General features: G+C 43.7%; 1 protein-coding gene across 1 annotated transcript in view; it reads left to right on the top strand.

The window, feature by feature from the left end:
- Positions 1-1,415: 1,415 nt before the first annotated feature.
- Positions 1,416-22,846, top strand: part of LOC145399661 (cytochrome P450 4C1-like) — a 71,586-nt gene continuing 50,155 nt past the window's right edge. The window contains exons 1-10 of the mRNA XM_080272202.1: positions 1,416-1,489; positions 11,231-11,364; positions 14,127-14,208; positions 14,598-14,701; positions 15,742-15,832; positions 15,944-16,129; positions 17,972-18,041; positions 19,092-19,297; positions 20,036-20,214; positions 20,557-20,725. Coding sequence (XP_080128328.1) covers positions 11,239-11,364; positions 14,127-14,208; positions 14,598-14,701; positions 15,742-15,832; positions 15,944-16,129; positions 17,972-18,041; positions 19,092-19,297; positions 20,036-20,214; positions 20,557-20,725 — 1,213 coding nt within the window. The 5' untranslated portion in view covers positions 1,416-1,489; positions 11,231-11,238. The remainder of the gene's footprint in view (positions 1,490-11,230; positions 11,365-14,126; positions 14,209-14,597; positions 14,702-15,741; positions 15,833-15,943; positions 16,130-17,971; positions 18,042-19,091; positions 19,298-20,035; positions 20,215-20,556; positions 20,726-22,846) is intronic.

Here is a 22,846-nt window from a genome sequence, read left to right as displayed (position 1 = left end):
AAATGGGGGTGTTGATAAGAACTGGGAGCTTCTGGAGGTGAGGAATAAAGAAGGATAGGTGAGGAGTGGAGAAAAAAGATAGGTAAGGAGCGAAGGATAGGTGAGGAGAAGAGAATGAAAGGTGAGGAGTGGATCTGGTCGATATGTGAGGGATAGGGACTATGGTTTATGTGAGGATCGAAGAAGGATAGATGAGGAGTGGAGGTGAGAGATCGAAGGGGGAAGGGGAATTACTTAGGGTGTGGATGATGGATACAAGAAGTGGACAAGATTGATAGGGAGGATGGGATAGGACTAGGGATGAAGGAGATGGGGTGGGGTGTGGAGGGGTCATATGAGTGAGTGAAAAGGCACTCTGCAAAATGATAAGGGCTGGTGTGGGGCTGAGGGCTGAGAAGGGGGAGGGTGAGGACAGGAGCGGGCCGGGGCAGTGGAGGATAGGGACAGGGAGAAAGAAGGAAAGAGCTGGGAGAGTAAGAGAGGATTAGGGATGTGACAGAACTATGGAGGGAACTGATAATGCCTGGGTTTGATACAGCTAGGAAGAGTGTGAGAGAGATAAGGGGCATGGAGGTGAGGGTTGCTGGTGTGAGAGAGACCTAGCCTAAACCATTACCCTGTCTTTTTCACCTACCTTCTGCTTCACCTTCTGTTCTTTGTATCTTTCCCACCCTCCTCCTAACTCTCGATGACTTTACCATTTATGGAAGGGTGGAAGGAAAAAAAAAAAAAGATGTATGGAGGTGAAGGCTGAGAAGGGAGAGGGCTAGGGAGGGGAGCAAGAAATGAGGGTGAGTTATTGACTGGTGATTTCGAGGTGATGGAGAGGGCTAGGATGAGTGGAGGAAAGGGACCAGGAGTGTGGAGTAAGGAAGAAGTATAAAAGGTAGGAGGAGGCTGGAGGAGTGGAGGACAGGAATAAGGGGATGGAAAAGAAGAACAGGGACGTGGAAGAGTGGGATAGGGGAGTAGAGAAGAAAGAAATGGAAGTGAAGGAGAGGTAGGAGGAGGAGGAGGATAGGGTAGATGGGAGAAAGCTAGGGGAGCTGAGGAGGGCCGGGAGAAAGGAACAGAGGGTTAAGGAGACAAGGAGAGAATGCTAAGAAGAGAGGCGCGGCAGGGGGAGCGGGAGAGTGGAGGAAAGGCCAGAAGGAATGGAAGAAGGTTCGTAGGACAAGGAAAGAGCTGGAGGGAAGAGGGCAAATGGCAGGGGAAGGAATAGAGAGCTTGGAGGGAAGAAAAGGATTGAGAGAATGATGGAATGGAAGAGAGAGGAAGAGTTGGGGAGAGAGAGAAGGCTGTATCGAGTGGGAGAGGGCTGTAGGGAGTGGGATAGAGGGAGAGGGGGTTTAGGGAGGAAGAGATGCGGCCCCCACCCTCCCGTCAGCAGTGGGGCCTTGACGGTGTTCCTAGGCAGTTGTACCCCAGGCGAGGCGAGGCGAGGCGGTGCTTGTTTAATCCTATTCATCTCCTCAACTCGTGACCTACCGTAAGTCCTTTTTCTGTGTCCTTTCAGCAGTCAGTCACTCAGTCAATCTAGGCATCTTTTGTGCAAGTCTAGTAACATCCAAGGGTGATGATTTTTTATTGCTATACTCCTTACTTTGAATCCTGACCTACCGTATGTTTTTTTTCTGTTTTTTGTCGTCAATATAGACATTTTTTGTGCACGACAATAATAGTAATGTCTAGGTGTGGCGTCTGTTTACTACTTTGCATATCTCCTGAATTCCTAACTTACCATAACCCTTCCTTATGCGGCCTTTGGTCACTCAGTCTGTCATTTTAACTATCTTCTGTGCATGTTTAGCAGTGTCAAGGGGCGGTAGTGAAGGTGGTTGGTTATCTGCTTGGCATAATTCATCTCCTCAACTTGTGCCTGTCGTAAATCTCTTTTTATGTCCTTTCACTTATCAGTCGGTCGCTCTATTCACCTCTTGTGTGTGCCTAACAACATAGCCAAAACGTACAGTGATTGTTTGCTGGAACGTAATCATCATCGTCATCAGCAGCAGCAGCAGTCTAAATCAGAATGCTGCATGACAAAAACATTTCCCATCTTTTTTACACTCTGACACTTTGGCCGTTAACCTGTTCCATCCAATCCATGCAAATCTTCGGAAACTTCTCGCCTCTTCACCGTACTCCACCTCTGGGCTGCCACACAGTTACCATGGTGTCCATGGTGTTTGGTATATCTGTTCCAGGAAGGATGTGACCTGCCCACAGGCATTTATTTTTACATTTTTTTTTTTTTTTACTGTAGTGATTATATCCTCTACTTTTGTATGTTACATTGCGCAGGAAGTTCTCCTTTTCCCTCTCCACGTGACCCCTAACGTAAGCCATTCCATTCTTCTCTGAACACTTATAAAAAGGGATGAATGTGGTCAAACGTCACACCAAATAAACACGCAAATTATCAGATAATGTTTTTTACGTTCATTAATCATCATGACAATTTACACAGAAGTTTGTCAGTGTACTGCACCTGTGTGGAGATCATCGTGCATTCCCTTGGGGATGTTGGCAATCTTATTTCTTCACCAATTCCCTTCGAATTTTGTACAGCTGTTCCTTTGGAAATAACTCCCCGGCACCTTTTTTTTTTCTTTTTTTCATATTTAACATTTAGGCCATTTTAAGGGTTTTATAAGGTCAAACGTCAAACTACATAAACACATATTTTGTGTCCTGTGTTCGTGCATAGTTTTTTTTTTATCATCATGGCAATTTGCCCAGCAGCATGATGATGCGCTGTAATTTTGTGGAGACCATCGTGTATTCCGTTGGGAATATTGGCAATCTTTACTTCAACTACTGTACTTCTCTCCTTGACTTGCAACCTACCGTAAGTCATCATCTGGCTTTACATCATTCCCTCACTCAGACTCCTTGTCATTTGTGCGTGTGTAGCAACGTCATGGAGTGAACGTTTAGAAAGATGGTTATTTGTTTGCATTACTTCTTTTCTCGGTCCGTTACCTATCATAAATCACCTTTTTGCGGCCTTTCACAAGTCAGTCAGGCAGTAAACTAACCATCCATTGTAAATCACCTCTTTGTGGCCTTTCACCAATCAGTTGGGCAGTGAACTTAGCCCTCGACTGTGCATGACTTACAGTGTCTTCGCATGGTAACTGTTTGTTGTTCTGCGTATCGCTTCAAATACTGACCCATACCATGAGTCATCTTGTCGTCGTTCATTGTGCAGCCAGCCATTTCAGTCGTCTTTTGAGCCTGTGTAGCAAAGTCTAGGACCAGTGGTGGAAATGGAGGGTTATTTGCTTGCTTTACGTCTGTCCTTGAAAGCAGTGATAAGAAACAGGGAAGTGAGCATGGAAGTGAAAATTTTACTACATGACAGAATTGTGATACAAACTCTTACGTATGGATGTGAAGCTTGGACCTTGTTGGAGGGACAGAAGACAAGAGTGAGGGCAGTGGAAATGAGTTATTTGAGGGGAGCATCTGGAGTCACATGGATAGACTGACAAATGAGGAAGTGAAGGAGCGTTGTGGTGCGGATATGGATGTGATAGGAAGCCTTAGGAGAAACACACTGAGGTGGTTTAGCCATGTGGAGAGGACGGAGAGTGAGAGACTAACGAGGAGAGTGTGAGTGAGGTGGAGGGGGGGAGTGGGAGGAGGAGGCCTAGGATGAGATGAAGGGATGGAGTGGAGAGGTATATGAGAGAGGGGGGTGTGAGCTGGGAGCAGGGCAGTGAAATGGCTGGGGACAGGGCGACATGGAGGCGATTTGTTTGTGGCCACCCCTGACGGGATTAAGGCGTCTGGCAATATATAGATTGATAGATAGACTTCTATCCTTGACTGGCTATATCTCGTAAGTCATTTTCTTGTGACCTCTGCAGTCAGGCAGTCTAGTCATATCCCGTGCCTGTCTACAAACATTGTTTCTTGGTAGTTGCATGATCCTACTCTTTCTCTCCTTCCGAAAGTCATTTTCTGGTGCCTTTGCTTTAATGTTGCTAGATCTATTTTCACCTAGTCAATTCAGTCATCTGTTGGATATGTCCAGTCTAATCCCATCGAGGGGAACTGTGGGTTAGGTTAGCTGGGTGGTGGTTTGCTTCTAGTCATTCTTCTCTCCTCGACTCACGGCCTACCATTTTTTTTTTTCTTTTTTTTTGGGGGGGAGAGGATGGGGGACTTTTCATCATCTTTTCAGTTGATTTGGCCACCTCTTGTGTATGTCTGATAATTTCGTAGGGAGATATTGCGGGTGGTTGGTTATTTGCTCCCTGTACTTCCTTTCTTCGACACGTGACCTACCGTAAGTCATCGTTTTGTGGATTTTGTCTATCAATGACAAGGGGTGGTAACTGTGTAAGTCTTGCATGCAGTAAATCATTTTGTGCCCTTTCATTTTGTCAGTCAGTCTGATCATCTTTTGTGCATGTCTAATATTGTCGAAAGATGATGACTGTTCACTAATTTATGTATCTCCACGAACCCTGACCTACCACAAGTCATTTTCTCGTGCCCTTGCATCGGGTATCCAGTCAGCCAATTTAGCTGTCTGTTGTGCGTGTGCAACAATGTCAGGGATGGTGGTGCTGGAGGTTATTTTTTTGCATGCTGTACGTCCTGTCCCCAACTCTTGACGTATCATAAAGCGTCTTTCTGTGATATTTTACCCGTCATCTTATGAACCTGTCAGGAAATATCGTAGTTTGGTGATTGTTTGATCCTATTCATTCCCCCTAGCCGTATTTATCTTTCAATGTCTTCTGTTTAATGTTGCCAGATCTATTTTCAGTGAATCGGTCAATTTAGCCATCTATCGTGTATGTCTAACCTCAAGGAGCTATGGGTGGTGGTCGGAGTGGTGATTTGCTGCACTTCTCTCTTCTGCTAGCGACCTACGAAGTCAGCTTTTTAAAATCATTTATTCACTTAGTTTAGTCATTTCTCGTGTGTCTAATAATATCGTGGTACAGGTTGTTGGTCATTTGCTTGCGGTACTCTTCTCCTTGATCCATGACTTATCGTAACTCATTCACTTGTCCACTTACACCATCCACTCACTCAGTTAATATAGTCATCTCGTGTGTGTGTGTTGCGCTGTCAAGGAGCTGCGGTGATGCTGGTTGGTTATTTGCTTGTTGTGCTTTTCTCCTTGACTCACGGCATATCCTTAGTCACCTTTTTGTGCCCTTTCGTTAGTCAGTCAGTCAGCCTCGGTATCGGCTGTTCATATCTCACACTTGCTGCATATGGTGACTGTTTTCTGCTATACGTATCACATCGACTCGTAGCCTACATGATTCATCCTTGTGTAGCCTTTCGTCATTCGTTCATTCATTTTGGTTGCTTTTTGTGCATGAATAGCAATGTCGGGGAATGATGGTGCAGGTGGTTGGTCATTTGCTTGCTATGCGTCCTCTTCTCGACTCGTGTCCTACTTTAAGCCATCTTTTTGTGGCACAAAAGTCATTCAGTCAGTTTAGTCATCTTTCAGGCCAGTCTAAAAATATCGTGCTTAGCTGGTTGTTTGGCGGTACTAATTCTCTCCGGCCGTTTATTTCATTTTCTGTGTCTGCGCTTTTAAACTATAAGATCTAACTTTAGTCAGTCGTAAATTTCCTCATTTTTTGTGCATTACTGACTCGATCAAGGACCTGTGGGTTAGGATGTCTGGGTGGCTGTTTTGCTTCTACTCCTCCTCCTTCTCTCCTTGGCTCTCGAAGTACTTTCTTTTTTTCATAATTCATGCAGTCAGTTTAGCCATCTTCCGTGCGTATCTAATAATATCGTAGGATGGTGGTGCAGGTGGTTGGCTGCTTAGTTGCAAAACTTTCCTTCTGGATACATGACCTATCGTGAATCATCTTGTTGTACCCTTTCATAACCCACTCAGTCACTTTAGCCATCTTTTACGCGTGTGTAGCACTGCCAAGTGGCGTTGGTGTAGGTGGATGGGTATGTGCTTGCTTTGCTTCTGTCTTCGACTTGTGACCCACCTTATTTCATCTTGTGGCATTTCATCTGTCAGCCAGACAATCTAAGCATAATTTATGCTTGTCGGTCTTCGGAAGAAGTGAAGTAAAAGGTCTGATTGGGGCTTATTGCTCACACTGCCATTCAGAGGGGAGCAGGTTGGTTTTCCTCCCCTTACATGTCGCGACTGAGCGGTCTAGCCCTTGATCCCTACGCTCCTGATGGTGAAAAAAAAAAAAAAAAATTGGACTACATATTGCAGTGGTTTCCAACAGTGGGGCGCGCCCCCCTAGGGGGGCACGAAGGGCTGCCCGGGGGCGGGGGGCGCGAAGGCTTGATAAAGAGGGTAATTATATTTGAAAACTATGAATTATGATGGAATTCAGTAATTTCTAAATATGGATAAAATATTTCAGATATGAATATGAAATCAAGTTCTCTGAATACATAAAAAATGTCAAAGATTAAGAATCTATAATATTTATTGACATGTGCCAACTATGCCAGTAAAATACAGTAATTGAGAAAGGGAACGTGTCATTCAGTGAGGGGGGGCGAGAATTAGAAGAGGTTGGAAACCACTAACATACTGTATGTAGGTAGTAAAACAGTATCTATATATGCTGATTATTTGCTACATTGCATGTCACCTTAACTCCAAATTCTGACCTTCCATAAGTTACCTTGTGGCCTGTCATCCCTTACTCTGCTTAGTCATCTCCTGTGCGTATTGTTCTCATTCCTTCGTGTCTCCCCGACTCCTGACCTATACCAAGTCATTTTCTATGGTCTTTGCTCTTACGCTGCCTTTTATAAGTTCGGCAGACAGTCAATCAACCAATCAAGTAATCAGTGCATATTTAGTACTAGTACGTCTTTATTCCGCAATCATTCAATCAAACCATCTTTTGTGGCGCAGTCTGCCTGCTGTCCGGTAAATTTTCATCCGTCAGCCTGTCAGTCATTTCGTCTTTTGTACAATGTGTAATACTACTTGGGTTTGACAGTATGAGTGGTTGTTAGTTCTGTTGTTTCTTTTCCTCCTCTCTACTCTTACCCATAGTAAGTCATCTTTTTGTGGCCCATCATATATCAGTCATTTAAATTAGTCATCTCTTGCTCATGTCTAAATATATGAAGGAACTGAGAGTTGGGTTAGGTGGGCGAGGTGGACGTTTGCTTCCGTTTCTTATTGTCTCCTCGTCTCCTTACCTACTCAGATCATCTTTTAGTGGCGTTTCATGAGTCGGGCAATCAATTTAGTCATTCATTCTGCATATCTAGCACCATTAAGGAGCTTGAATTAGGTGGTTGAGATGTTTGTTTTTTACTTCTCCCCTCTCCTGTACTTGACCTACCGTAAGCCATCATTTTTGTGGCCTTTTATCAATTATTCCGTCAATCTGCTCATCTATCGTGCATGCCTAACAATGACAAGTGGTGATGGTCTCGCAGGCTGCATATTACCTCCGCCAAGGAGGTTATGTTTTTGCCGGCGTTCGTTTGTTTGTCTGTTGGTCTGTCAGCAGGATTACCCAAAAGTTAGGAACGGATTTTGCTGAAATTTTTGAGAGAGGCAGGGTATGGCCCAAGGAACAATCCATTAGATTTTGTTTGTGATCCGGATCATCGTCTGGATCAAGGAATTTTTTAAAGGATTCTTTACCATTGCGGGATATATATATATATGTGTGTGTGTGTGTGTGTGTGTGTGTGTGTGTGTGTGTGTGTGTGTGTGTGTGTGTGTGTGTGTGTGTGTGTACACGCACGCACATCATAGATACCAACAGATAGCTTAGAGAGGTTGCATATGGATACATGCCATATGTGTTTGGTATTTTACCTACATAAATTCAGTATACATGCACAGTACATCTATAGACATATTCGCTAGAAAGTGTTTTGTGCAATCAGATAATTATTATAGTTACAATTATTCGATCATACACAAGTAAGCGTATTATATGCAGTTTTGAATCTGTTTTCCGGCCAAGAAAACTGTACATCGACTATATTTGGTACAGCATCTCTGGTGATATATTTGGTACAGTATCTCTGGTGATATATTTGGTACAGCATCTCTGATATAATTGATACAGCATCTCAGGTGATACGTTTGATACAGCATCTCTGGTGATATATTTGATACAGCATCTCAGGTGATACATTTGATACTGCATCTCTGGTGATATGTTTGGTATAGAATGTCTGGTGATATATTTGATACAGCATCTCTGGTGATATATTTCATGCTGGTTATCATATCGTCACTGCTATACATCTGTCTCTCTTTCATGGTCAGGTAGACAAATAGTCTTGTGCTCGTAAAGACGAGAGTTCGGTCACAGGCTGGGACAAGGAACAGCTTGATTTGAACCACCTGAAGGTAACTTTTACTGGACTTCCACAAGACCCAACAATATTTCATAAAAACACTCCCGTTAGTACGATTACACCAACCCTGGATGAGACATGCCTAGCTTGTATTTAATAAGGATAATTGGTATTAGAGCTGAAGGAGTGACATGTGAAAATGTGTGGTACGCAAGTGGGGTGCTTGGCCTAGGAGAACTATGCCTAGTATCGAACACACGGAAAATAGTACCTGAAGGTGGAACAAGGTTATGCATTCACTTCAGTTTGTTGGTCTGTTTGTGTGGTTCAGAAGAGCCCTTGTTATAGCCTGTAAAACGTCATGGAAGACTCGCTCGTCATCCCTTTTGATGATGATGATGATGCCGTGACCTTCCCCTCAGCCATTGCGCCTCCTTTAACCCTCTCATTCTCGCATCAACTCCACTACACTATATTGTAACGGCAAGCACATTAATTAGTCATGAGTGTGTCTTAGGAGCCTCAAGGTGTCAGTACTGTTTCCACTAATTCTCTCACCGTCGCATCAACTCTGCGATTATACTCTGGCTGACAACAGATGGTTTTCTTCAACTGAGGCTGAACTGCAATAGCCTGTAGGTGCTACGAACCCTTATAAAACTAGAGGGGCACTCAGTGGATCGCGTCTGTCTGACAAGGGCAACGCAATTTCCAAACCATTCTTCATAATTTGTTAGGTTTTCTCATCACTGATTAGGGGTCTCAAAAAATGCTTTCCGGATCCAGAATCTGTAATACGATCCGAATCGGTCCCAAAAGCTAATAGATTGTTAGCTGGGACAAGGGCTGTCTACCCACTAAATGTGGTCCAAATCCCACTTAGTTTTTGAGTAATCCTGCTAACAGACAAACAGACAAACAAACAGGGGTAAAAACTTACTCTCCTTGTCGGAGAGAAAAAAAGAAACGTGGGAAGTTTTTCACAACAACCACATACAGCTGTCTGTGGTGCTGTCATATGTAAAACGGCCATCTATACATAAGTGTCACCTCCCCATCCTCAGTGCTGAATTGTTACAAGAGATTAACACGATTATTGTGCTAGCCACGACTGCTACGTAAAGGGTGTAGAATCGTAGTATTGCGTTAGTCTGCCACTAATTTCCGGCAAATAAACTGCAAAAAAGACGGGAAATATTCACCAAGTCAAGATGGACCAACTATAGTAATACCGTTTCTTAACCCCGTTAATCCGACGACGTGTTTTATATTTTGATCTTTCAACCTCGAGACTGTTTAATTTAGTTAGGGAGAGTGCCTCGCGAGATAGGAATATGATGGGAGGGTATACTGTGGGTAACTCCTAAAGTACGATAAATCCTAAGGTGAATAAAATCGTCTGTAAATAATAACGAATTGAAAACAAAAACATCATTGGCTTGAAAGGTTTAGGATGTGAAGAGTGGTAGGTCTACTGCTGGAGGGACTTATGCTGAAACACACTTTAAGAGTTACATCCCTTTCATGACAGTTCATGAAAAGGCTCCACTCTGAAGCAGCCGCGAGAGCTATACTTAATAATTCAAGCAAGTTACTAGAGATGATTTTCGCTTGTTAGACGCAGCCAAGAGTTCATGTGGCTGAACGAGGAATAAGTGGGTGTGTGACCTGTTTTCATTTGGCGGCCTGTTAGAAGTGTGTGTGTGTGTGTGTGTGTGTGTGTGTGTGTGTGTGTGTGTGTGTGTGTGTGTGTGTGTGTGTGTACGCGCGCGCTTCATTATTTCTTCCTGATCATTTGCATTATCTACTTACCCTTCACCACGATGACTATATATGTATTTTATTCTGCCAACTACCAGAAGATATATTCAGAGGAAAAATTCTCATCAGGCAGTTCGTTATTGAAGACTACCTCTAACCTTTTCAGATAAAAAAAAACTCACATAAACCAATCACTATCGTTTGAAGGTAGCAGAATAATTTAAAAATTACTTAATCGGGGTAAAGTTGGTAATTCAAGGTGACATTCCTTATCATTTTGACCCTTATACAACCACTGGCTTTTGCAGCTTCATTTATCTGTTATCACGCACACGTGTATCTTGAAGGTCAAAGTTCTTCATTTAACGCGCACACAGCATCTCCCAGAGACATGTCAACGATCTCCCTCTGATTACTTATCTGTTGCTTTGATGGCGGCTGCAACATCGCCATCGTGATTGAAGCATCGTTAACGAGAACTACGCCATAGTTGAAATGAGGGAGGTGGTGGTGGAGTGAACTGAAGAGTGGGTTGGGGTCTGTGTGATGGCGGGTTTAGTTACGGCTGTTGCAGTGGCCAATGTGGGGACTGCCTTCGATATCTCCATGCTCACTGATTTTCGATATCGTCATGGAACTATCCTCGTAAGCACCAAAGCACTTGACCTGAATATGATATCCCTAGCTTTATCACACTAAATACACTGTAATTAGCAAGTTATCTTTAGGCCATGTGCCCGACTGAGGTGCGAGAGCTGCTGGGAATCAGCTCTTCGTTGGTATGCCAATATACTGGACGTTAGGAACTGTCTTCCAGACTTGTGTTTAGGGCCTGATGCATTAAATTTTATATATATATATATATATATATATATATAGGCTGACATCTTGCTTATTCCATTTTGTTAGGAATCTGAAAAAGTGTTAAAAAATGTAATACCAAATCCTAGCTACTGTAATCAAAAGCCAGTAATCATGTGGGCTGGAATGCCACTCCCTTCCGTAGTTCATAAATGCCCCCAAAATGTAAGTGAACTACAGTAACGACTGAAGCTGGATATTCTCTCTTTCTCTCTCTCTCTGTTCCCAGGTGTGATGATGTATGGAGTCGCTATAAGTGTACAAGAATTGTAGGTCATAACTGTACATCTCCTGCCCCCCACCCCTCCAGGTGTAGCGATGTCTGGTGTGGGCGTGGTGGGTGAGGGCGTAGGCGTGCTGGGGCGGCCTGGGCTGCTGGTCTACATCGTTCTGACCGCCCTCGTCGCTGCGGCAGTCGTTTGGTACTTCAGAAGGCGCAGAATGGTAAGTATGATTTTTGTTTCACTTACTGTGTGTGTGTGGGGGGGGGTGCTTCGTGTGTGTGTGGGGGGGTAGGTGTGTTTCGTGTGTGTGTGTGTGTGTGTGTGTGTGTGTGTGTGTGTGTGTGGGTAGGTGGATGGGTGGGTGTGGGTGTGGGTGTTTCCAGTGGATGAGAGAGAGAGAGAGAGAGAGACACACACACACACACACACACACACACACACACACACACACACACACACACACACACACACACACACACACACACACACAGAAGGTTATCATCTTAGTCTGCATGTCACTAATCGCTACGACAATGTCCAGTAGATTATCTCATATATTCCCAGAATCGGATGCATATAGGCAAAAACCAGAACGCGCAGAGAGTATATACCTCCACCCAGGCAGCACCATCTCCTTTTTGACTGACATTTAACTTTTTTCACCACAAAAGTAAATCCTTATCCCTCTCACGCTCCTCACTCAGTATTCTGTAGTAAAAGCCATTCCTCCCCCCTGATTTTCTATAATATTTCTATCTGGCAGACAGATAGACAAACCGAGCCCAAACATAACCTCCTAGGCAGAGGTAAGAAAAACTTAGGCCGACCTTGAGCAGAGTGACGCCTCATATGTTCTGTGCGATTTTTTCTGTCTCTGTTCTTTTTTTCTGGGGTGGGGTGGCGAGGGCCTTCCTCTGGTTTCCACTGGGACGAGTCAAGGCGTTTTTATTTTTATTTTTTCTTACTGTTATTGATACTGCTGCCATTATTATCCTTTTCTTTTATTATTTTTTTCTTGTGCTAGTATACTGTACGTGTATGTATGTATATATATCAACACACACACACACACACACACACACACACACATATATATATATATATATATATATATATATATATATATATATATATATATGTATCTTATGTATGGATATAGTAAAGTATGTATGTATGTATGTATATGTGTATGTCTGTATGTATGTACGTTTATGTACTGTCTCAGCTGGTGCATATTCCAAATTTAACTTGTATCTTGTAATACTGCCGGGTGTTTAGGTGAGAGTGATAGATATAATACTGTACAGCAGGTGGCAGTGTGGGAATGGCGCTGGTAGGTGGCAGTGGTAGATGGCGTGCGGATCGGGTGGTAGGTGGCATGTAGGTGGGAGTGGTAGGTGAGGTGTAGGTGGGAGTAGTGAATAGGATAGGTGGAATTGGTAGGTGGCAGACGTATATGGGGCTATGATGGGGTGGTAGGCAGGGTGTAGATTTAGGTATTGGCTGGAAATGGTAGGTGGGGTCTACGAGTAGAAGGGGTGGTAAGAACGGTAAGTAGAAGAGTAGGTGGGGGTGTCGGTGAGGTAGAAGGGGGGGTGCAGGTGCGATTTGTAGGTGGGTAGAATGAAAAACGAGTCACAGGTGGTAGATATGTGATAGAGGGTGATATGTGGGTGGGAGTGAGTAGGGTGGGTGACGGTGCGTAGATAGTAGATGATAAGTTGGGTGACAAGAAAGCGTAAGTCAGTGGAAAGTGGAAGAGGAGCGGAAGTGTGAAGGGTAAGTGGAAGATGGGGCTGGGTGGATGAAATATGCGATGGATGTAGTAATACTGGATGTGACAGGATAATGGAGGTAGTGACAGGGTGAATGGCAGGGTGTGTGTGAGCAACGGAAATGGCATAACGAAAGGTGTAGTACTGGCGGCAAAAGATGTGTTAGTTGGATGACATTTGAATTAATGTGGTATGTGACAAAAGGCGATGTGTAGGTGGAAGGAGAGGCAGGGTGGGTGGGTGGGTGGGTGGCAGGATGTGGGACTGAGGTGTTGGTGATAGGCAGTGCGGGATTTTGGATGGCAGAAACAAAAAAGTGTAGTGATGCTGACCAAGGACTGGGTAGAGTGGGTGAAATGTGGAGTAGAAGTGGAAGGCGTAGGATGAATGGAATACGCGGTGGAAGTGGTAGTTCAGGATGTGACAGAGTGTGATGCGTGGGTGGAAGGGGAGGCAGAGTGAATGGCTGGGTGTGGGAGTAACAAAAAAGGGGTGTGGTGTTGGTGACAGGGGGTGCGGTAGGGTTACGCTGAGAGCAGATGGTGAGGCAGGGCTCGTAAGGTGAAGCTTATTGAAGTGGTCGCGGCTTTTTTATTTGCTCAAGACGCATATTGGCTGACTGAATGACTAGCTGGCTGAGCTCGTGTGTGTGTGTGTGTGTGTGTGTGTGTGTGTGTGTGTGTGTGTGTGTGTGTGTGTGTGTGTGTGTGTTTTCCTACTCATGTATTTTCCGTTTTCTCCTGTTTAATCCCACTTACTATATTTATGATAGTAAAAGTTAGGTTAAGGCTGATGATGATAACTACTGTATGATCATGATGGTGATGGTGACTACCGTTATCGATGATGATGACGCTGGCAATAATGATGAGATGACAACGACGATCCACACGATATTTTTCTTTTTCTCTCCCAGCCAAAGGAGTTATAAAGACTTACCACGGGGCGTGGTGGGGATGGAGGAAATCGTTGGGGCACTGCTAAGCACGCTAGGCCTGCAGCTGGAAGAGCCCGTGTTAGATTCGTCGGTCACACTGGTGTTTGTTTTCCTTTTGTCCCTGTTCACTCAGCAATGTAACTGGGGACCTGAATATAATCGAACTACTGCAGGTCATATTCTGAGGAAGACAGAGACCTGGCAAAAGATTGATTACCAGACGTAATGAACCTCGATTAGTCGATAGGCATTAATCTTTGTTTTCCACAGGTCAACCTCATGAACAAACTGCCTGGACCCAAGTGCCAGCCTATCGTGGGCAACGCTCTGGCTTTGAATGTGGACAACCTCGGTAAGTTCACTGTAAGGGTTAGTTGCTTAGATGCATGAGCCAGACACACTTTACGGTCGTACTGAAATCTGTAGTGAAAAATTAAGTCAAGTACAGGAATATCAAACAAGTACTAGATGCAGGAGCAATAGGACTTTGCTAAAGTCTACGGAAGTTTAACACCTTGTTTCATGGAGGAAAAAATATCAACGTAAGGTGGTGTCCTCTCGCTGACAGGACAATTTCACCTGATAATTCGGTGTGTGTGTGTGTGTGTGTGTGTGTGTGTGTGTGTGTGTGTGTGTGTGTGTGTGTGTGTGTGTGTGTAGTGCACTTCTGTTTGTGAGAGTGCGAGACTTAGCGCAAATGTGAGTGTGCGTATGAGTAAGACAGTGTCCTTTCGTTGGCAGAGCAGTTCCATTTGATAATGAGTTACTGTGAATACGGTGAGGTGGTGCGACTGTGGCTCGGTCTGCATCCCATGGTCATCATCAGCAGCGCCAGGGCAGCAGAGGTCAGCAACACAGCATTTAGTATCACACAGCATAAACAGCAGCATAACACGGTCAGACGGTCACTGTTAAACTGAATTAGGGCAGAGGAACGGTTTTCAGTAACACATTACTTATTATTACTTAAAGCAGGGTAAGTGGGCTAGACATACAGCATTTAGTATCAGATATCATAGAGTTAACGGGTCAGCAACACAGCATGGCGAGAGTTAAGTTGAGTCGAGAAATCAGAGGAAGTCGGCCGAGCATCATTGGGTTAAGGTACAGTAGGGTAGATGACTCAGTAACGTAATACGGTTTGCGTTAAGTAGAACTGGTAGAGCAGCAGAGGTCAGCAGAACAACATTTAGTTCTGTTTAGAATTGGGAAAGAGCAGCAGCAGTTAAGAACACAGTACTCAATATAACAAAACAGCAGGGTAAATGGATTTGTAACACAGCCCTGTTAAAGTGAAAATAACTAAAATAACCTGAAAAAAACTAAAATAATAAAAAGTTATCTATGACTGGAAAGTTTATTCTCACACGTACTTCATCATGCATCTTCTCTTACAGACGTTGCTCAGTTAGGCATACTGCTGCCAGTAATAAGTTTTCGATTGTACAAATAAATAATTTTACGCATTACATCAGCGCTGCTGATACAGTAAAAAGCTTTAAACGTGGATAGTTAAATAGCGGGTTCTTACACCTATTTTATCACATTGGTACACAGACAAAAAAAAAAAATAGAAATAATTAAATAGGCTTTTTTGGTGCACGTCCCTAGTGGTAGTTGTACTTCAGCAGCCTTTGCATGGGTTACAGATGGTTTTTATACTTATTTATACTATTTCTTCCATAACAAAATAATTAGTTTCAGGTGATTAGGAAGTTGGCATCACAGTTTTATTCAGACTACAACAGCCTTTGGAGGTGGAGGGATTACTTCAGCATTTCATTTACCCATTCAGTATTAAATGTTTTTCTTGAGGTGTATATTATAATCGTCTACTCATTACCCAAAACAAAAACAAAAAATTCACCGTGTCTCTCTCTGCCAGGCCCTGCTCACAAGTCAAGAGCACATCGATAAGAGTGAAGAGTACGGCTTCCTTCACCCCTGGCTTGGCACTGGTCTTCTTACAGCCACAGGTAAACAGAGAGGGGGGGGGGGTGAAAAATTGATCCTGTCTGTTAATAAACATTATATAAACGACGTCATGATGTTGAAATGGTTAAGTGCACTTGTTTTCCGTTCTGCAGGAAGTAAGTGGCATTCGCGGCGGAAGATGCTGACCCCCGCATTCCACTTCCGGATCCTGGAGGACTTCATACAGGTGTTTAACAGGCAGAGTGAGAAGATGGTGGAGAAGCTGAGAATGTTAGGTGACGGCACACTCTTCGACATCTTCCCCTTCATTACCCTCTGTGCCCTGGACATCATCTGTGGTAGGCATGGATATACGCAATGCTTTGTCTGGGGGAAGAAATGAAAGTGTTTTTGGCATATATGGAGGCGCTTATATATAGCTGAAGAAATGCAAGATATTTATGTCATGGCTGTAGGTGGAGGATGCATATGATATGTCATAGCTGTAGGTGGAGGATGCATATGATGAGGTGAATTGGGAAGGTGTATGGCAGTTGTGTTAAGTTAGACGATAGCTTGAGGTGTGGAATGCCAAGAATGTGTTCACTGTTAGAGGTTTGTGTGGAGTGTTGAATAGGCGAAATGACGGCACACTCTTCAGCATCCCCTTCATTATCCTCTGCGCCCTCGACATCATCTGTGGAGCACATGGTTTTTGTATACCGTATATTTTGTCAGCGGCGAGTGTAATGGCTGAGTCTGCAACTCCAGCTCGCAAATGGAGGATCCCGAGTTCAATTCCCAGGCCGTTCAGATATGACTACCTGCTTCCGGGATTAAGGCGTCTGGCTATAGATAGATTGTAAGATAGATTGAGGTAGGTAGGTAGGTAGGTAGACACTTTTTTTGGAGAAGGACTGCACTGTATTTGTAGTATATACGGAGGTGGAAATAACGTATGGCAAGATCAGTTTGGGTACATCATGGATAAATGGATAAACTGAATGGAGAGAGATCACGGAATTGATAGAAAATGTGAACATCGAAGGTTTTTAGTGTGTACTGATTTGGAAAAGGCTTAAGATGAAGTAAGCAGGGAGGGATTATGGCATTTGTTGGGATGCTGAAAGGCAGGAGGAGGGATAGAATGCCTGGACGATAGATGGGTGCGGATAAAAACTGCGTGTGAGAAAGCGAGGCACTGACGAATGATGAAGAAACCTCAGAACTGATGAAGGACAGGATCAGACAGATGATGTAAGGCAGTGCATAAATTATGAGAAAGACTGAACCTCTCTCATTTAAGATTGCAGAAGAAGGAACAGCTCAGCCTTAAAGGTTTTCTAAAGTCATTTAATCATCTCTGCTCGAGGGCGTAATGTTTGTTATTCTTGTCTTTGCCAGACGATATTGTTCATACTAGGAATACACCATCGTAATGAAAGGGTTAATGAAAGCCTTATCTAACCCCTCCATTTCACGATGCCTCTCCTAAGTTGAAAAAATCCTCTAAAGACAGTAAGAATGAAATTAAAAGGATATCTTCAACCTGGAAGGGTTAATGAGGCGAAGCACATTAGTGCAGATAGTTGCGCTTGTGGGTTGAGACCATTGAGCTCTATAGTATGGAGGGGCCAGCTCCGCAGGGAGCGTGTCACTTTGGCAGCCACATTGAAACACCCGCACTCGTCGCCTCCACATTGGCAATGCAATTGGAACACTGTTCTTAACTTGCTGTTTTTGTTTTGCTGTTGCATACTTATGCTGAGCAGTGGGCCGTGGCACTATGTTTTCCGAATTCATCGGCTGGTTTCAAAAGGCGCGGGCTTCGGGTGTAATGCATAAACATCAGCGCCGCCCTAAGCCCGTGGAGGCGGGTAGACAAACTACGCGGCACTACCCATGAGAAAGCCTCACCATATTACAGAGCTCAGTTGTTGAAACCAGAAAAGTCTTGCAGAATGAGTGACTGAAGGAGAGGTCAGATTCATTGGGCACTCGTCATAGTGTCTCCTGCTCTTAGATTTTCTGCTGACTGTTTCCGTATCCAACCCATTGTGTGTGTAATAGTGGGAAAAATAAGGTTATGATGATATGAAATACCCAACCGTATGTTTTTAATGTTATGCTGTTTGCTCATAGCTAATGTAATAAAAAAAATGATTAACGCTTTCCTATCTTCTGCCCCTTCCCCTCTCCAGAAACGGCCATGGGAAGGACAGTGAATGCCCAGGACAACGAGGACTCCGAGTATGTGCGAGCCGTGTACAGGTAATAATAAACAGATAAGTAAACTGGTTATTTGATAAGAAATACTCTTCTTTGTATCATAATTTATTTACGTTTTGTTAGTATGAATGCACATGCATAAATCATTCATACTAATAAACCCCTTCACAACAGTGACGTCTTCTGTGAGTTTATCCTTGCTTCTTCAAGACGATTTAACACAAGGCAGGAAAGGTTTCTTGAGTGGAATTACTTGAACCCTCTGAAGATTGAATAAAATAAAGAAGTCATCATAGTGAACTGGTTAACAGAGACTTTCTAACGTATTTGCCACGAGTGGCTTCTGAGCTGAACTCTGCATAAGGTTATGTGGAACTCTCCACGACTCCACCTAACTCCCTACTCGGAAGGGTAACCTAGAACATGATCCAGCAGCGTTCTTTCAAGGTGTGCCAGTAACCAAACCTGATCTACTGAACCTTATGAAACTCTGACCAACTATTTAACTGTGTAGCTGATGTTGTTGTTGTTGTTGCGACCCAGTGAACCGCAGGAAGTCAGCCGTTTCAACCGATCACCGGCAGAGGCCTTTTTGCTGACTTTATGTTGAAGGATTGACTGTGTTGTAATAGTACGATGGATGACGTGAATGGGCATGTTGTGATATGAGCAGAGTGGACTGCGTGTGAGCTGTATTTTGTGTTGGTGCTGTAACAGGGAAAGGTGATGACTGCATCGGATTCTGACTATGTATTGTACACTCGTGTCTTTCTGGGTTTGGTAGTTTCTGTTGGGTGGATATCTTGATGTAACTCATGTCTGTTTGTTGAAGAATTTGGATGGCTGTGATGGTTATGTGTTTATGTATGCTGCAGTGAAACGTCGTGTTCGGTGAAGGGGGAAGGATGTTGCTGAGACACTCTGTATAGTGTTAGGTAGTTGTTCAATTTTTGTTCCTTTGTGGAGAGGGATGATGCAAAGTAAAGTTTCAATGGTGGGATGGGATTTGAGAGTCGTAACTACACAACTACTGTATATACGGTACAAGTCCTGCTTTGTATAACTCCATGTAACGTTATGCAACTTCCCCAGAATGGTGAACATGGTCCAGCAGCGTTCCTTCAAAGTGTGGCAGAAACCCAGTCTCCTCTACTGGGCCCTGGGGTACGCCAGAGAGATGGACGAAAACATCAAGGTGCTACACAAGATATCCCGCGAGACCATCAGAGAGAGAAGGAAGTTGTATGAGGAGAAGATGAGGACGGCTGAGGTCACCACTGAAGAGGACAAACTGCTCGGTGAGGATAGTGGATTTCTTTCTTATAGGCCTGTGAGATGGAGCCTGGAAATTTTGAGTGCTTAAATGATGACTGAATGGATGTATGGTTCATTTCATCGGGCATTCTATTTAATGTGCTTGAGTGATGACTGGATGGATATTCTTTGAAAGCTCTACCAATTGCTCGATCAGGATGTAATTGCTGCTTTCTGACCTGCGGGATGGAGTCTTGAATGATGACTGAATACGTGTATGGTCTGTTTCACTTCCAAAAGATCTATAAATTGCTGAGTTCGGGTGGCTAGCTTTTAATTACATGTGAGTTAGAGCCTAACTTTTCAAATATTTGAATGAATACTGAATGATCACTGTATACGATGGAGACCTCTCTCTCGCCAACACTCGCTTCGGATGGCTTGCTTTTAACGTGTGGGATGCAGCCTAGAATCATGAGTGCTTGATTAATGAGCGGATGAGCACTGATGGATTTATAATTCAACAAATCATCCGGCCAGGATAGATTCATGTTGACCTGTGGGATGGCACTTGGATTTTCTAGTGCTTGATTAATGATTACATGGATGGATGATCTATAACGGCATACTCTCTCTCTCTCTCATTATATATATATATATATATATATATATATATATATATATATATATATATATATATATATATATATATGAGACTAACTTTTGCTGCCGCATTTACACATCTGCCTTACACGTAATTTCATCCTCTTCCTTGACCACAGGCAAGAAGAAGTCACTGGCCTTCCTTGACCTGCTCCTGGAGGCCTCAGACGATGGCCAGAGGCTGTCAGACGAGGACATCAGGGAGGAGGTGGACACGTTTATGTTCGCAGGCCACGACACCACCGCCGCCGCTGTCAACTGGTCTCTCTATATCCTAGGACTACACACGGATATTCAGGTATGATACTCTTCCCACACACCTGTAAATACTAAAATAAATTTTTTGCCTCCATTGCTTGTCCCGTTACTTAACGATTACTTACCCATCGCTCTTCACATAAAACTGACACTTCGTTTCCACATTTCTACACAAAAAATTTTTTCCTTCCATCCATCTGCACGCACAATAAAATCTTTCCTTCAGTTGTATGGCACATAATAACAATCTCTTTCCTTTCATCAGTACGCACACATACCTTTCTTTTCACCCGTATTAGCCTTCCCATATCTTTTCAATCATCCTACACGTCATACGGCTGTCTTTTTGTTCTCTCACTATTAACAATCCCTGTTCTCCCAGGCCCGGGTACACGAGGAGCTGGACTCCATCTTCGGTGACTCTGATCGGCCCGCGACAATGGCTGACCTGCGTGAGATGAAGTACTTGGAGATGTGCATTAAGGAAGCACTCCGAATCTTTCCATCAGTACCATCCATCGCAAGGAAACTCAGGCAGGAGCTTGTCGTGGGTAGGTTATCATGACTATTTATCTGTTGCTGTTTTTTTTATGTTATTACCTGAGGTGGTCGTTGGTAGGTTGGCTTTTACTGTATAATAGTTTTGTATTATATTTATTGTCTGAAGTGGTCGTGGCTAGGCTAAGGGAACTGTACATCATTTTATTATACTGTTCTAGGTAGGCTGACTGCTATCCATCACTTTTTTCTATTTTTTGCCTGAAGTGGACATATGTTAGATCAGTTAAGTACTCTCTCTCTCAATTTTTTTTTGTTTGGGGGGGGGTTTACGCCTGATATTCCCGAAGAGCTAAGGCGTTGCCCCTGGATAGAGGACTTTTTTGGATTGGAGCGTGTAGCATTTTATGACCGGATGCCCTTCCTGATGTCTACCAATGACCCTTGGGTGGATTCGATCCTCCAACCCTTCGGACAGAGCGGAGCGCTATAACCCACTGGGCCACGGTTGATTTTATATATATATATGTATATATATATATATATATAGATATATATATATATATATATATATATATATATATCCATCATCCAATCCTACATTGCCCCATGAGGAGCGTAGGAGCCCGGGGCTAGGCAGTTAGTCTCGACATTTAAGATGAGAGTGACCAGCCTCACTCATCCCTGAGTGGCATTACATGAGCAATCAACCCCAACCACTTCTTGCATATAAACCTTCACCGGCTCAATCCGACTTTAGCGCAATAATTACCCACTAAACCACCACGTGCCAAAACTTGGCTATATGGTTACCACCCACAGTAGTAAATGGTTTCCTGGTGTACAGGAAACCATTTGGCTTGTCACTCAGTGTAGTCACCCACAGGCAGAAGAAAAAGGAAAGAATGAAGGAAAGAAAGACAGACGAGGGAGTGTAAAGTCACCCGTAGGCAGAAGAACAAGGAAAGAATGAAGGAAAGAACAGAAGAGGATGGAAAGATGGAAAAGAGGAAAGGGCAGACACCCGACAACAGCACTACATCGAGCAAGTGAATGGTGAGCGCCCCCACATACCATATATATTATATATATGGTGGCCCTAACGGAAGAGATAAGCGCAGCGTGTGAGGCGGTTTGTGGAGTGAGGAGGAGATGCAAGGGTGTGCAAGGGACAGCATGGTGGAATGATGAGGTGAAACGAGCTGTGGAACAAAAGAAGAAGGCATATGGTGAATGGTTGGCGAGTAGAGGTAGGGGAGAAGATGAGAGAGAGAAGAGAGAGGTATATGTGAGCAGGAGAAGGGAGGTTAAGAGACTGGTGAAGGAGAGTAAGAAGAAAGTGGATGAAGAGTTTGGGAGGAATCTGAGTGTGAAATGGAGGGAGAGTAAGAAATTGTTTTGGAAGGAGGTAAAGAAAGTAAGGCAGTGTGAAAGGGGAAATAGTAGGGGAGTGAAAGATAGGAATATTAGATTGTTGGTGGAGAAGAGAGAGAAATTGAGGAGATGGAAGGAGCACTTTGAGGATTTGTTGAATGTAGAGAGTGAGAGCAGTGTGAGTATAAGTGGTTGGGGAATGGCTGGGAGAAGAAGAGATGAGAGGAGGGAGGAAGAGATCAGTAGGTCGGAAGTTGTGGAAGCAATGAAGAAAGTTAAATCGGGGAAAGGCCCCAGGAATTGATGGAGTGTGTGGTGAAATGCTTAGGTATGGGGGTGAGATTGTTGTGGAGTGGATATGGAAGTTGTGTAGATTGGCTTGGGAAGAGGGAAGGGTTCCAGAGGACTGGAAATCAGGTATAATTGTTCCTCTGTACAAAAGAAAAGGGGAGAGAGAAGTATGTGGTAAACCATAGGGGTATTTGCCTTCTTAGTATGACTGGTAAAATATATGGTAGAATACTCATTGATAGGGTTAGGCATATGACAGAGGAGCTAGTTGGAGAAGAACAAGGGGGATTTAGGAAGGGAAAAGGGTGTGTAGATCAGATATTTGTTCTAAGATGTTTAGTGGAGAAGTATCTAGAGAAGGGAAGGAAAGTGTACGCTGCCTTCATGGACTTGGAGAAAGCTTATGACAGAATAGATAGGAAAGGTATGTGGAAGGTATTAAGAATATATGGAGTGGAGGGAAATTGTTGAGTGCTGTGAAGAGTATGTACGAGGGAGCTAGGGGCTAC

The sequence above is a fragment of the Coenobita brevimanus genome, chromosome 50 (genome assembly GCF_032717465.1).
Source record: "Coenobita brevimanus isolate Jiangsu-jjx chromosome 50, ASM3271746v2, whole genome shotgun sequence".
In the NCBI taxonomy this organism is placed as follows: Eukaryota; Metazoa; Arthropoda; class Malacostraca; order Decapoda; family Coenobitidae; genus Coenobita; species Coenobita brevimanus.
This window is presented reverse-complemented; position numbering and strand designations above follow the sequence as displayed.